We start from the raw sequence: 15,876 nt of genomic DNA, 5'->3' as shown, positions 1-15,876 counted from the left end.
GCCGGCGGCCGCGGGGGCCGCGGTTACCGTGTGCGGGGCCGAATTCTCGTGGTGTTTGTCGAGCGGCTGCGATAATGGCGTCCTTCCTCGCGAGAGATCTCCGCCGCGCCAAAGCGCATGCGCCGGCACCGTCGGCTCCCCCTCCCCGAGTGGCCGCGCAGGCGCATTGCCGCCGCTTCCCGGCAGCCGCCCTTCATCGCCTCAGCGACTACAAGTCCCAGAGGGCTGCGCGCGCCGCCTCTTGGGTTGTACGGCTGGGACGTGTAGTCCTCGGGCGGGGCGCGGGGCATGCTGGGCGCTGTAGTGCGAAGGGCAGACCTGTAGTTCCTGCAGCCCCAGTGACCTGACCCAATGCCCAGCCCTAAATAAATAAACAATAAATAAATAAATCAGCCTAAGGAATAAATCTGCAAGTTCTGCATCAATCCAGGTGTTTTTTTTAATGACAAATATACAAGCAGTCCTCAACTTCAGATGTTTTGAGTGACGACGAAGTGCACTACGACTTACTTATATAAGTTCACGAGATGCATCTCGAGAGGCTTCCAAGGGAGATATATGTCCTTATATTCCTCCTAGCATGTGCAATTTTTAAGCTTCTGTATGTTGCTACAGTTTTATGACTTGGCGCAATGCTGCACCAGCAAACAAATTTGCCCGTGTCCCGTCTGTCCAAACTTCCTTGGACACTTTCTTTAAGAAAGCAGACAAGACTCCAGAAAAATCTGCAGCCAAGATTCCTGAGAAGACTCTAGGCAAGAACCCTTCAAAAAGTGCAACCAAGAGCCCTTCAAAAAGTCCAGCCAAGTCACCTCAAAGAAGTCCTTCCAAATCAATATGATTGCTATTTACAATAGAAAGACAGTAATGTAGCTATATTACTCATCTATAAGTGATTGACTACAAAATACTGGGTTATTTTTGGTGAAAATAAGATATCGGGTCTTGGTTCAGGAACCAATCCCCCTTTTATAACATCGTTACTATGGGAAAATCGGTTCCGAGTTACAACTTTTCAACTTAAGACACAATTTTCAGTAACCAATGGTGTTGCAAGTCTGTGGATTGCTTGTAGTCAAAAACTTATAAAAACCATGCAACCCAAAACATCCCTGCAACATAGCAAAACTTAAACACAGATTCCATCTCGAAATCCCACTGCAACAAAAGTAGGCAAGGTTCTTTGAGTAGAAGTGATATCTTTTATTAGACCAGCTGAGTAGTTGGAAAAAAGTTCATCGTTGTTCTGTCTGACTCCCACCATCCCTTTACATCGTTCTATCACTATAAACAACGCACCTCCCATTTTCCGAAAATAACTCACCATGACCCGCCAAAAAACACATCATTGTCTCTGACCCCACACATTTCCTATCATATTACACCTCACCTACCCAAACCCAATCCCAATCTGCACAACTCAAAACAAAAAAAACTCATAGAGATGCCATATAGAGAAGTACAGGACCTCAAGAGATAAAGTCCAGCTAGGGATCAAACCTGCAAACCTGTTATAAGTAGGTTTGCCAACTCTGACTGAAGCTATTCCCAACATGACCTAGTGTCATCATTCATTGTACTATTCAACCTGTTCACAATATACATCTCCCAGATTGCTTTCAATAGTCACTAATGCCAATTCCGGTAGACTCCCAGCCAATCCAGGAGGGTTGGCAACACTAGTTATAAGCACCACACTCTAACCCTGATTATCGTGACTTGATATGACATTTTCATGTGACATCATGATGGTCATTATGAGGTTTTGATGCCCCACTGAAGAAACCCAATGGGTTCTCACATGCTGCCATTGGTGTTTGCATGGCATCCTCATGCAGTCCAAGGCAGTGCCGTCGCCCTGGGTCACTTCTCTGCACGCTGGGATTGAACTAGTGTCTCATTTCCTTTTCTGCTTTGTGATACCCAAGGCAACATGTTTCTCCCCTACCTCTCACCGGTCTCATGGAGGGCTCTCGCCCATCACCTCCATGCTTCACAGATGCAGATTCCAGGCATCTTTACCAAAGGAGAATAGAAAGTCGAGGGTTAGCCACATGCTGCAGTGAGACCCCGGACTCAGAGAGGCAGAAAACAAGCTGCTCAAGCAACGGGGTCTGGGAAGGACTGAGCAAGAGTAGCTAGTTGGGAAGGTGTAATACATCAACAGGCCTGCTGTCATGCAGCAATTTGCAGTCTGCACATTAGAGTGCAGCTGGAGGCAGCAAAAGCTGTAAAAAGCAGCCCTGGGAGCAATCATGAAAGAAAGGGAATCCAGTAGCTGATTAAGTGGTTTCCTTCTCATTTACTGTGACCTCAAAAAGCCACGGGTCCATGCCAAGTTCATCAGTCTGCTTGACTGATAGTCTGACATCACCGATGACTGCAAACGGGCAGGATGGGTTCAGGAATTTCCATACATCATGGTTTACAAGTCCTTCTTTCAGCAGTTCAAAACCTTGGTGCTCTTCTAGGCAGATAAAATTGCTGTTAGGATACAGATATGTATCCGCACATTTTGGCTCACAGCCTGCAACTTTGAGACTGGGGGACCATGCTTTCCTACTAGAAGCAGTTTGCTGACACTATCAGGAAACTGGCAACCCCAGACATGTGCAGGTCTGTTAGCCACCCAGGTGGTTAATCAAGGTGGTATTGGCAAGTCAGCTGTCAGGCTGGTGGTGGTGGCTGTTTCATCACAGGTTGTAGGCCCATGAATGCCTCTGTAAGAATATTTGGGTTTCAGAGAATATTTGGGGTTTTTAAGCTACATTGATGCCACTGATGGCAGGTCCCATCTCGTAGCTTCCCCTTAAAGGTGCCAGTCAATATGTTAACCATAAGGGGTATTGCTCCCTGATTCAGCACGGCCAGGTGGACCACAGTGGCAGGTTTGTGGAAAGCACTCATACAGGGCACAATGACTGCCATTTATATGTTGAATTTTTTGCCCTCCCCAAAACAACATGACTTTCAGCAAGCTACAAGTACCTCCCCTGCCCATACCCGTCTCTGGGGGAATGGAGTACTAGTTAATTGGCTTATCTGCATTCTCTGCTGGAGCGTCCTCTTTCCTTATAGTTGAGTGAATAGCAACAACTTTTTAGATAACCATATCTGTTATTAGTCTCACATATACACACAAGTAGAAATTTCAAAACAGCAGGACTGTAGACCTCTAATAATAAGTAAATCTCCTTCCTGTCTTCTGGTTTTCTCTCTCTCTCTCAGTGTTTCAAAAGGCTAATACCTGCTTCATAGCAGCCAGATGTTTATTTCTGTTACGGTCTGTAAGACCTACCATCCAGACTGAGGAACTATGGGCAAAAGCGGTTGGCACTATGATCCAAAAATGCTGCTGTGCACTCTGCTGCTTTCTCATGCACCCACTCAGGCACCAATGTTGTGTGAAATCTTACAGCACCCCATCTTATCTGTGTGATTATTACATTGCATTTCAGGACAAATACTCTTAAAGCTACCGCCACCGATTATAATATTTGTGTATGAGAAACTAAACAGTTTATTGTGATAAATAATGAAAACAACTCCAGCATACACAGGAAGGGCTGAGCTAATTTCTAACTTTCTGCACCCACCCCCCACCCCAACTTCCACTCATCAGTTCTGACATGAAAAAACACAACAGTAAAATAAAGTGGCAGCACCATCTGCAGGTGGAGGAGATGTCTGCAGTGATTGTTACAGTATTGTCTAAAGTACAATAACTGTATAGGCCTAAATTAATTGAAATGCAAAACAGGATGTTAAAAACTGGTTGTCAATTTTGAAGTCTCTCCTTATCACCTGTGACTTTCCATTAGAAGAGTAACAAACGAGAAAGAACTTGTGAATCTTCATGTATGAGTTTCATTCTCTATTTCTTAAGTAACAGATATGTTCTAGTGGGAGGTGACTTGTTATCCTAGCTCAGGTGACAATACCTGCTCTGTTACTTGAATTCAGATCATCAAATTTTGGCAGCCAGATTTTGGCCCTCTGCATTTTATGTATAGGTAGTAACTTTTCTCCACAATGTTATAAAAATTGTGTGGTCACAGATAACAGCCAGTTTATTTGCCCCCCATTTCAGCTTTTAGTTGAAATAGTTTCTCAGGCAATTGCCTCAATTACAGCTTATACATGGCGCTCCATATTTGTCATGGACTTGGTATCTCATTCATCAGCTTCCTTTCCTTGTTGTTAAAACACACACACACACACACACACACACACACACACACACACACACACGGTCTAGTATACAATCAAAGGTAAAAAATTAACGTTCTGTGCACACAATTTTGCAACCATACCATCAACAGATCAAAGGTTGCCAAACAAGGGTATGTCCTTTTCCAAAGCATTTGTTTAAACAAGTGACCAGCATTCACAATCCAGATCCATTGCTGAACATGTGGATGTCAGCAGATGAAAAACAAAGGCATGACAAAAACAAGAGAGGCAATCGGAGAACAGAGCCGGTGCAGAACATCAGCTACAGTACCTCTGCTGGGCACGTCTACATGGGTGCTTTAATGCACATTAGCCTTGTATAATGGACCTTACAGCATCACCCAAAAAAACATGTGCTTTCACTAATGTGCATTAAAATAAGCTAATGCTCCTTTTTCTAGTACCTCACAATGGAGGTACTAAATTTAATGTGCATTAGCAAAAGCACGTTAATGAACATGTAGACATACCTGCTATGATCTTTTTGTTTGGTGTGGGTGAAACCTTTGTAACATGCAACTGAAATCAAAGCTAGCCCAGGAAGGAGGCCACATATTGGCCTGTATACATCTGCTCTCCTGAGACTGAGGTACATGTGAATTGACAGTACATATAAAATATCCATGCAAGTGAAACCCTACTCAACCCTGTCCAGTGTGCTTCAATTCCAACCTGCAGCTTCTACTCTGTTCCAATACTGTCCCCGTTGCTCTGCTAAAACCCCTTAGTCTAGATGTCTACTTCCCTGAACTCTACTGCTATTACAACCCTACCCATCCCCTGGAAGTGATGGTCCATTTTGAATTGTATTGCAGCTGCTGTGGAGTTTTGCTGTGGAGCTGAAGCAAGGCCCAAATAGGTTTCATTCACGACCGCTGTTTGCTTGCTCCAAGTCAACAAAACTTTCTGGGCCTGATTCTGAATTCACCCTAGGCTTGTGCTGGGATAATTCATTGAATTCAGCGGCCGTCCTCCAGGGTTATCCTGGTACACAAATGCGAGGACAAAACTAGGCCCTTGATCAGTAAAAACAAGGTAATACTGTTGCCCCTTTGATCCAAGTTCTTAGCCAAAATTCAGGCTGAGAAATGGGTTGTAAGGGCCCGGTATAATCTCAGTATACTCTTGGGTGACTACATGCTGTCCTACTTCCCTGGACACATTAGAAAGAAACCTACAGCGGGCAAGTTCCTTGCTCAGAAATCACCAAGGGCCTTATTACACCTTAATTTTGGGCGGCTCCTGGAGCTCTTAACCCCCGGATTTCCACACGTGAACACCTTTAAATGGCTTAAAGCACATTATGCAGCACTTGGGGCAGGATTATCTCTTGATCCAGATAACCCATCTCCTATTTCATTAAGGTGTGCCACTCCCCACAGTTGTGCAACTCAAATTGAAGGTGTGAGTGCAAGCTAGCACTAAGCCGGTCAACAGTTGTGCAGCTCACAGGGTAATATGTAACAAGGCACAAGCTGCACGAAGCTCTGTTCTGCCACTTCTCCCACTACCACTTTCACAACCTCTTCTGCCGCTTACAGCAAATAGTAGAATCACCTGTTTTTGGAGCATTTACAGTGAAATCCTCGCCCACTGAAATCACTGGGCATGTTGGCACTGAGTTGAGTGAAGCCAGGATCTCACCCTTCCCAATACAAGGGCAAATTGCAGGGCTGAAAGTGCAAGGCATCAAGCGTAAAGGGAACATTGGGGAACCTGATCCTGCATTAACAAAAATACCACGATGAGATTACTCTTGCCCATCAGCAGAAGTAAGCCCAAGGAGGAAGTGTCTGCTTAAAATCAGAGCCAAACACCTCAAATATAACTATTCTCCACTGGATTTTTCATCTGCTCATATCCAGGAAGGAAACAGGTGTGGTGGATGATTGACATTTCGCATGGCATACTCGCTTCTGCATTGCCCTTCCTTGTGCCCCCACCTCCCTTCCACTCAGGCGTGTCGCAGCATGCCACAGTTTTGTTTTTATGGATTCACGACAGAGATCAGATCAGACAAAAAATGTTGATAATGCTTTTAGGCTTCCTTTATACGTGTCACCTATTTGAGGCACAAATGGCAGTAGACTGGACAACACTTTGGACTGACAGCCTGCATTGCTTGGCTTTAACAAGCTTCCTGCTCTTTGTGGAGCTGGAATTTGTCCAGTGGCTCTTCTGAGTTCTTCTGAGCTTTTTAACCTGAGAGGAAAAAAGTAAGGTAGCCCTTCCCAAGTAGCAACTACTTGAGACATGATTCAAAGTCAGTTGTGCAGAACTATGCCGCTCCCCCTCTTTTCTTCCATGAAGAATGAGGTAGTTAGTCCTGTTCCTCTGAAGTCTGGTTTCTGACAAAGCAGGCAGTTTATACCTCTGAACCAGTGGTGCCACCATGTCCTGCCTTCTTCATGAAGAATGAAAGAGTTAACTGTGATGCTGAATTAGGACCTTTATCAAATAAAAAGAAAAAAAAAAGTTTTTTTTTCAACCATAACAGCAGGAGGCTGACTTGTGCTTGGTGCCTGAAAGCCAAGATTCAAGAATACAAAATAGCAGCTTCCAAGAAGGGTTAGAGTGATAGATGGGCTTGGACCCACTGCTTCCAAGTCTCAATATATGAAGAGCATACCTATTCTCTGGCATATAACATGCATCTTTATCCCCAAGACTAGCTGGGGGAAACTCCCTTAGCTGTTGCTACTTGGTTGCTTACTAGAAAGAACAATCTTTTTTTACCTTTCAAAAACAAGGTGCGTGTTATATTCCAGGACACGTTGTATATCAGCAAATACACTATATCTTTTCTTAATGCAGCCTGTCTACATTATGGACCTGCCTCTGCTCTAGCTATGGACTTAGCACTCCAGTAGCATTGGCTGTTCAAGCTCACCTGGGGTGTTAGGTATACTTTAGCCCACACAGAAATCCTTGCCATTGGTACCAGAGCTGACCAGATTAAAGCAAGCGTAGCTACATCTACAGGTGCTGATATCACAGCCCTGCCTGCAATGCAATTCTCATGCAACACGGAGTTGGGAGATATCAAGTCAAAGGCATGACTAGCATCCCAAGTGGGGTACTTTTCTGGAGCTGAAATCAAAGATGGCCCAGGAAGGAGGCCAGCCTCCTTGGAGCTGAGCCAGCCATTGGCAGCACCCTGGTGCACATTTGAAAGAAAAAAAATATTTACTGGATTGCAAAAGATCTGCCCTATCCAATTGGAAAGGACATCCAATAAAATGAAATAAACAGTGACAACAGCAACAGCTACTTGGGTTTTTCACTTCTCTAGTTTTTGTGCCTCTCAGGTACCATTTAGTGATACTGAAGATACCCCATAATTAGGAGTCTCCTTCTACAAGCAGAATTCCCATTAATACTATATGACTTGTAAGTACTTGGTGCTCAAGTTAATGAATTATATGCGTTAGGAGAACACCTCCCTACCCTTCAGCTACAGGTTTTGGAAGCCTAAATACCTCAGACATGCCAACCAGAGCAAACCACTAACCTGAGCAAGTGCTAAACCCATACTTACAGCCTTGCATTCATGATGAGCATCCCTACTGTGACAAATGGAGGAAGATGCACACGATGAATTCACGCTCCAGGAAGGAAAGAAGTTTGTGAACTAAAACATCTAGATTTTTTTAAGTGATTTTAAAAAAAGCATACAAGAAACACTTCACCTGTAATTTTGGTGAGCAAAAAAGACCTGATTTCAGGGCCTGAATGTCAATAATAATTTTCTTTTATCCTGTGATGTTTCTATAGCTTTCAGAATATATAACTAGCTAAGTTTTGCTCCCATCTGTACTCAGTTCGTTTAAAGGAAGAGACTTCAGATTTACAATGGAATAACTAAGAACAATTTCCAGTTACATCTACATTGTCAGTGGCCTTGTCTTGCTCCTTTCCTTCTGTCTCCTAGAACTTCCCTCTTTGCCCCTCTCCCCCTATTTCCCCACCCCCTCACCTTTTGTACGGTGATTTCTCTCCTTATACTCTGCTTTCTGCACCTCCTTTTACAGCATCTGATGCAGTGAATTTGGGATCACAAAAGCTTACGCTCGCTTTCTTTCTCTATACACGCATGCACAAACACACATATGCGTGGGTGTGTATATACATATATCTCTCTCATATATATGTGTGTGATTTATATACATACACACACATATTTTATAGATATAGATATAAAAATATATAGATAGATGGATAGATAGATCTTATTTAGCTTGTCTATAAAGATGCAGATCTCTCCTGCCTCCTGACTGACTACAGGGTGACGTAGCTTATTGCCTCTCATAGGCTTGTATGGAATGTGAGCAGGAAAAAAGCCCCTGAGCAGTATTACCAAACCCAAGCAAAAGAAAATTATTGGGTTAGCCTAAAACAAAGAGACACTTAAAAGTAATACATTCTAAGTACCTTTGTGCCTTCTTGTTTTGAGTTTTCAGTGGGCAAGTGAAACTTTTCTGTGAAAACCTCCAGATCCCTACACTTGGTTTTTAATTAAACTGAGATTCTCATGTCATCACTGCTCCAGGTCCTAGGGGCTTAACAACAATAAGTCAGGTTCACAGGAAAATCCTTGGAACTGAGAGTACTAACTGAAGAATTTGTTTTCTTCCCAGGGTAAAATTGTAATGAAAAAATGTCATGGACCTTGCAGGCAACTATAAGAATGGGAAAAGTGGGTCAATGTGCATTTAATAATATGCTAATATGCTTTTGCTAATATCCTTTGTTTGTAAAGAAAGGTGTTTCATTTATTAATAGTAACAGTACTTATCTGCACATTGCTCTAAAAACATTAACTATTAATCTGATTCTCTCATCAGTTGGGAAGGGGATAAAAGACACAACACTGGATTGCAGAACCCACATGTTAAAGTACCTTCCCTGCAGGAATCGTGGACTGGAAAATCTGATGTTTCAACCACGGGCATATTTGATAGAAAGCAAAAATAAACTTACTTTGGCATCAAAAACAGTGTTGACCAAGTTTTGGAGCCGAAGGCATTTTGGGGAGCAGATCTGAGCTCCAATAGACAGAATTTTGGAAATTATTCAAACCATATAATCATTTGTGTTGCACTCCTCTAAGAAATGCTAGACTGGTCTTTCTTGAACTGTGTTCAGTTGACTTCAGTGGAACGATGCTGATTTTCACTAGCTTAAGACCTGGCTCCAAACATGCACACAGTTGGTTTTTGTGCCATGCTCCAAAGCTACAAGTTCGTACCAATACACCTACAGCAAATCAGAAGCAAAGAGCAACGCACCAACATAAAGCCTCATAAGGTGAAAATGTAGGGAAGGGAACATACAATTGGTTCAGACAAAGCAATAGAGTTTGTGGAAAGATAAATGTGAAAGAATAGCATTTGGGGAAGAGTGTTTTCAAGCTTTAATTTCTGGATGAACCTCACCCTAAATCAGCACCCAAATGGAAACATTTTTGCCTGCCAGTGCAGTATCTGGCCTGAAATACAAGAGTGGGGTGGATGGGTTTCCTTGATTTGAGTAAAGTATGTGAATGTCACTAGATACTATTATGAAAATACCTTCTTCTGAGAGATTTTATCTCAGGTACTTCTGCAGATCAAATTCTTTGTCTCTGCCATATAATCACAAGAGATTTCACATCAAAATACTTTTCTGGGAGACTTGACTCCCCGCTTTCTCCCGGGGTGGGCATTACACATCTCCACTTGCCTTCTGTATGTTACTGAATTTCACCTAAAATTCCGCCTTGCTTTTGTGATTATTACAAAGGCCAAAATAAGATCCCATGGATGCTAAAATTGTGACAAAATGTTAAGGCAGCTTGAAACCACTGTAACACTGATGAAAGAGACCTTTCTTTCCAGGCAGGAGTGAGTCTGCATTGTTTGCAGAGCCAGATGAGAGAGGCATGGCAAGCACCTGTAGAGCAATCACCAGCTAGCCCTGCCTCCCAACAAAAGTCATAGCCAATGAAGAAGCCAGACCAGGGATGGGTTGAAAATTAACTGTTCATTTAGCCTTTTCTCCCTACCAGAAGGCATGTACTATGTACTTAACATGGTTTATAAAAAGGACTGGAGGTCCCTTGGTTATCTTAAGGCAGTGCATTCATAGCTTTTTATCTCTACTTTGTGTTGGTCGGTCACCAGGCTCTTGAAAGCTCCTCTGGCTGTAGGTCTGACAAGATTTCGAGTGCCAAGATGGTAGTAATGAATAGGAGGAAGATAATTAGTCTGGCACATTTCTGCAGGCAGCTGAACAGGATCTGGAGTCAGCGACTGGTGCCAGTAAGACCCTGCAGCTTAGCCATCTGCATTCATAAAAACAGGAATGATGCACGTGAGTATACTTCACTTTTATTGAAACGGTACTCTGAACACCTGTGTAAGCCAGATGCGTTGAGAGGTATTCAAAAGATTCACTGTCAGTGAGAAGGAGCAACTTCACTCTTGCTGTCTTGCTCACAGGAATTTGAGAATATGCTTGAAAAAGAGTGGGAAAAAGAAAAGAATCTCTAAAGATAAGAGAATGAGAGGAACTGGAGATTGAAAAGCCTGATCAAGTCATCTGGACCATTTTTTGTCCTTTTCCCACCCTTCAACTGTAGTGTGCCTTCTGTAGGGGATTAAAAACATCATTCTTCAGTATTTCTGCAGTGCCATTTGGTGCCATTGGTCTGGATATGATTCTACTTTGTGACCAGGATGAAGCAAGTTAGGATACAACAAGCAAAAAAAGAAAAAAAAAAAGGATTTCTGCCACCCCGGCATCTTGGCAGATCTTAATGAGAGTCATAGCTGTAAATGCACCATGTGCACTTAAGGCTATATCCAAAGCCCACCAAAATCAACAGAAAAATTCCAGGAGTTTGAAACAAATATAGACAATGAACCTCCAAAATAAGATCCATTCGAGAGCCACAGGAAATCACTCACTGAAATGCAAAATACTATCTGATGGTAGAAAGAATTTAGTTATTTACTATTAGCATATTCATATGAACATATCTACATGTATGGCTTCTGGTAGGGCTTCGCAGAAAGCAGGCAATAAGGAGAAAGAGCCTACATTTAGAACAACCTTTCATCTAGGATATATATTTTTCTTTATTTCTGTAAATGCATTAGTTTTGCTGAGTTTTCTCAAAGGACCATTATATCCCTGTTTGAATGCAGAGAAATGTGATGCCTTGTTCAATGAAATAATCCAACAGTCCTCTAGTCTTTATGTCTGCGTTAGTCACGAGCAAACGCTGCTATGCTGCGTGGGTGGCGGAAAACAAAGTAGAATGCAGATGTTTACTAGTTCTGCATTCATAAATGCAGTTTAGAAGGTGGCATGAGAAAATAAATCTTCTGCCACTGATTGCTTGGCATTTTAATACGCCAGTAATGTGAGAGTAGTTTCTCCAGGTGCAGTTGTATGCTATTGTATTAATCTACAGCACAGAAGACTTATGTAAAGGAAAGCATGCAAAGTTTCTTGTTACTCAGCATGCCAGTAATGCTTCATACCTGTTTCTAAAAAGATGCAAATAGCATTTGCAAGGTTACCCTAACAAACACTAGTTTTTTGTCCTTCTCAGAACAGAAAACCTAGGTTGATTGTTGTGTTCAGAAACCAACCTTTAGCGAATGGAGTTGGGCTGAATTCCTTTAAAATAGCCAGAATGAGTCATTCAATCAAGTAGCACAACTTGTAACTTCCGGACTTTCATCTTTATTTAAAAACATACTTTATAATCTGGAAAAAATGTATAATCTCTCCTCAGAACCAAGATTAGCACCAGCGTTTGTTAATGTTGAAACAAATCCACAAGAAATAGCCTGTAACTTATTCCTAGTGCACAGTTTGAATGAGTCACATGTTTACCCATGAGAGAATTTTTCCCTTTTCTGACCCTGTAGATATTTTCATAGAAGTTGTTGAGAGTCTCTTAAAACTTTTACTTCCTTCCCCATGTTTTATTTCCATTGCACGCATATTCAGAAAGCTCAAATTATTGTTTGGTTTTTTTAAAAAAAACAACAAGGCCTTGTTCATCTATTCGAAGAGGAGCGTTATATCGTAAAAACAGAATGATCACACCTTAAAAATCATTTGTTTTTGGAATTTTGCATTGAATTGTTTTGTTGCATGCTGCGTGGTCAGAAGTGTATATGTGCATGTGTCTTTATGCACATGCAGATGTGTGCGTGAGTACGTGAGGGGGAGAAAGAGAGAGAATATATTCTAGGATAGTTAGTTTCTCTACATTAATCAGAAAACAGAGGACAAAGCATAAGCTTATTTCCAGGGCACCCAAGCCAATCCACTGACTTATGCGGAATTTTTCTGCCGTGAAGCGAAGTCGATGTAGACACTAATTCAGAGTAGAAGGGTATTACACTTCAAGAGAAGAGACCGCCTGTTTCCCAATCCCCCAGTTACCCCTCAGATATTTTCCGCTCCTCACAGCCCACAGAGAGTGAATCAGAGCCCAGAGGTGAGTCCTGATAACCATGGTTGATCTTTAGCTGAAGAGCGAATGTCCTCTGCCCCCATTTCTAAATCCAAGGAGCTTGGCATTTGGCAACACATTTCATGTAGGCGAGGCAAGCCTTTCCTCCCCACTGCAGATGATCTGGTGACATGAAGCATAAGATTGGGTCATCTACCCACATCCTTGGTTTAAGATAACACGATTCATTTTTTTTTTTCCAAAATGAAATGGGTATGTGCAAATGTGACTCTTTAATGAGAACAAAACAGGAGATAATGGGCTTGAACCTTGTTGAATCCATACAGACTAAATAAGGACCAGATTTTTCTTTTCATCTATGTGAGAAATGATGCCACAAGATGTGAATATGAGTCACATCTTCAGAAGGGAAGCCCATGGCAACTAAAAGCATTGTGGCTGTGATGGGGGACTGCTGTACCTTAGTTCTCCTGTCATTCTTTTCTCCATAATTCTATATATCATTATAGTATGATAGCAGCTAAAGTTACAGCAGAGTTTCCATATTAGCCCACTGATTTCCACTCTAGAATCCACACAAAAAAATGAATCAATGTTCTTCTTCAAACCATAGCATACGTGAAACCAATCAACATCATAAATGTATATAATTAATGAAATACTGAGATACTAGATATACCAGAGACATTTCACTCCCTACCACGTCAAGAAACGAAAGACAAAAGACTTAGGAGAATGCCAAAATACATAAGTATTGTGTTTTAAATGTTAAAATCTGACAGTAGCAATAAAGATGTTAAACAAGGAGGAATCCCCAAAAGTAGCTCAGTGTAGCAAAAAAAGCAAGCTGAGGAGCAGGTGATCTCTGCACATCACCATATGGAAAGAAGAAGTGAAAGCCACAGCTTTTCCCACTAGCTGGGAGCAGTCCAAGTGTGGAAGCTAGCACCTTCTGGATACAGTCAAGATGGATTAGCTAATCATATATTCTCCATACAGGATCCAGGGTTCAGGAATGCCTTCTTGCTCCTAGTTCAAATTAGCTCACAGTCATCCATTTCAGAAAACACCGTATGCCCTTTTGTTCCACCCAGCCTTTGAACAAATATAGCTGAATTGAACTAATGCCCAAAGAAGGGAGATGACGGTGGTTGAAAAGGTGCTGCTGGAGTAGCAAGACTCATCTAACTGCTGTATACTTTGATTTTTGTCATTCAAATTTAAATAACAAGCAGGGCACTCATTGTGAACGGATGCTTTTTATTTATCCTCAGTCAAAATATATCAGCAAGAAACTTCCTTCCCTTTCCATATATAGAATTTGCTGAATAATCCACTCTGAGTCTCATAGATGTTAGGAGCTGGAAGGGACCTTAATAGTCAGAAGCCTCAAACCACCCCGGGATGGTTGGCCTACTTGGTAAGGCGTGGACAGGTTCTACCAAAGACAAAGCAAAGACAAGAAAAACAGAATCCTTTAGGGCCAGATTTTTAGCACTGCTTATAGGCAGAAACATGGGCACACACGAGTGACCTGGAGCAAGGGTATCTACCACACCTGCACAATCTAGATGTGTATAACCTGCAAGGGTATCTACCACACCTGCACCATCTAGATGTATATAACCTGCATGAATATTACTTGCATCTATGAATATACAACCTGCATCTATATAGCCTGCATGAATTAAAATGAAGTGTCACTTCACTATGTGGAAGCTATAACCAAATCTATGCCTGCAATTGTGCACCGGGGTTGATCAGACATCTACTAAGCCATTTTTCCATGCTGAGCAGCCATGCCTGCATGCACAGTTTCAGTAACAGCGCACATACAGTAAACACCAAGGCCGTATTTGCTTCCCCTTGCCAACTGGAATTACCTCCTTATCTAGGCTGAGCCTCTGCCAGTGCATTCTCATCCCAGTTCCTATCTCAGCCACACACTCTGGCAGCAAGGAAAAGCTCAGCCTTTCGCAATCTGCTGTTGCTTTCCTGTCAAGCTTACAACACTGTCAGTCACAAGCCATTTGATAAAAGTGAAGGCATTAGACTGTTTATATCAATAAACCAGCCTCCGATGCAATCCAAAGCTGACATCAACTGAACAGGACTTTCAGCACCTTGTCAAGAAGGAATGTAGCCAAGGCATCAATGCTATCACGCAGCAAATCTAGACATCTATTGTGTGAGCCATAAAGGAATCAACCCATCCTGGACTACTTTGGTAACATTCAATCCACGGGGTTGAAGCTGAGCTGTGTTTTCTAAAGGTTGAAATGTTTCTTGACTTTGTCTTAGTTATGCATTTGTTTATTCCCCCCACCCCATCAGGAACGTGTTGCCATGGAAAGTACACCAGCTCAGCACAGGACAAAAAAACCCAACCCACTTCCTTTAAATGGGTGTGATTTTCAAAATATTTGGCTTCCCTATATTTTTGCCTACACTGTTTTGTTGCAGAACTGGGTAGAGTGTGTTCAAAGGATTCCCTGTGCAAACTCATGAAAATGCCTGCTTCAGGGAGTGATGCTTACAATTTTTTTCCGACTAGTTAAGTTGGTCTAATAAAAGATATCAGATTCACCCAAAGAACCTTGTCTGCCTCTCTCCTTAGACCAACACAGCTACAACCTCCACCCCTGTTTCAAGGAGTGTTTTTTCCCCTTTCTTCTTAGCAGGGAAGAAGCATTGATCACCCAGAAAGTTTAGAATAAATGAGACTGGAGTTATTTTATTCCTCTTGTGATGAGCAAACAAAGGGATTCATTAAAACATGTTCTCTAATATTAGCTGTTCTAATTTTATACCCCAAATCTGATTTTCTCATTCCCAGAGTCTTTACAGAAAATGTAGATAACTGTAGGCAATTTTGCATTTGCCAAAAAAATCAGATTTTGGTAAATTCTCAGGAAGATGTAGTATCCAATTCTCATCACAGTTACAGCACTACAGTAAATCCACTGATTTAATTGGATTTATTCTGGATTCACACAGCTATGTCTATGATAAGAATTTATCCATCACATGCTTTTCTTTGAGGCTCATATGAATTATGAAGGCAGCATGACTCTGGACAGCTTTGTCATAAATAACCTCATCACAAATAAATAAGAAACCTTGTTCAACTTTTCTGCTCTCAGGATGTCAACATAAATGCAATTCAATTG

General features: G+C 41.9%; 2 protein-coding genes across 4 annotated transcripts in view; one reads left to right on the top strand and one right to left on the bottom strand.

Moving 5' to 3' along the window:
* Window positions 1–117, bottom strand: part of BANP (BTG3 associated nuclear protein) — a 213,492-nt gene extending 213,375 nt beyond the window's left edge. For all 3 annotated transcript variants that reach the window (XM_019536007.1, XM_019536008.1, XM_019536009.1), the window contains exon 1: window positions 28–117. The gene's annotated coding sequence lies outside the window, so the exon portion shown is untranslated. The remainder of the gene's footprint in view (window positions 1–27) is intronic.
* A 10,220-nt stretch (window positions 118–10,337) lies between these two features.
* Window positions 10,338–15,876, top strand: part of CA5A (carbonic anhydrase 5A) — a 30,683-nt gene continuing 25,144 nt past the window's right edge. Inside the window, exon 1 of the mRNA XM_019536005.1 lies at window positions 10,338–10,584. Coding sequence (XP_019391550.1) covers window positions 10,446–10,584 — 139 coding nt within the window. The 5' untranslated portion in view covers window positions 10,338–10,445. The remainder of the gene's footprint in view (window positions 10,585–15,876) is intronic.

The sequence above is a fragment of the Crocodylus porosus genome, unplaced genomic scaffold (assembly GCF_001723895.1).
Source record: "Crocodylus porosus isolate Cpor-Errol unplaced genomic scaffold, CroPor_comp1, whole genome shotgun sequence".
Taxonomy (NCBI): Eukaryota; Metazoa; Chordata; order Crocodylia; family Crocodylidae; genus Crocodylus; species Crocodylus porosus.
The sequence above is the reverse complement of the archived record's forward strand: the minus strand, read 5'-3'. Positions and strand labels throughout refer to the sequence as shown.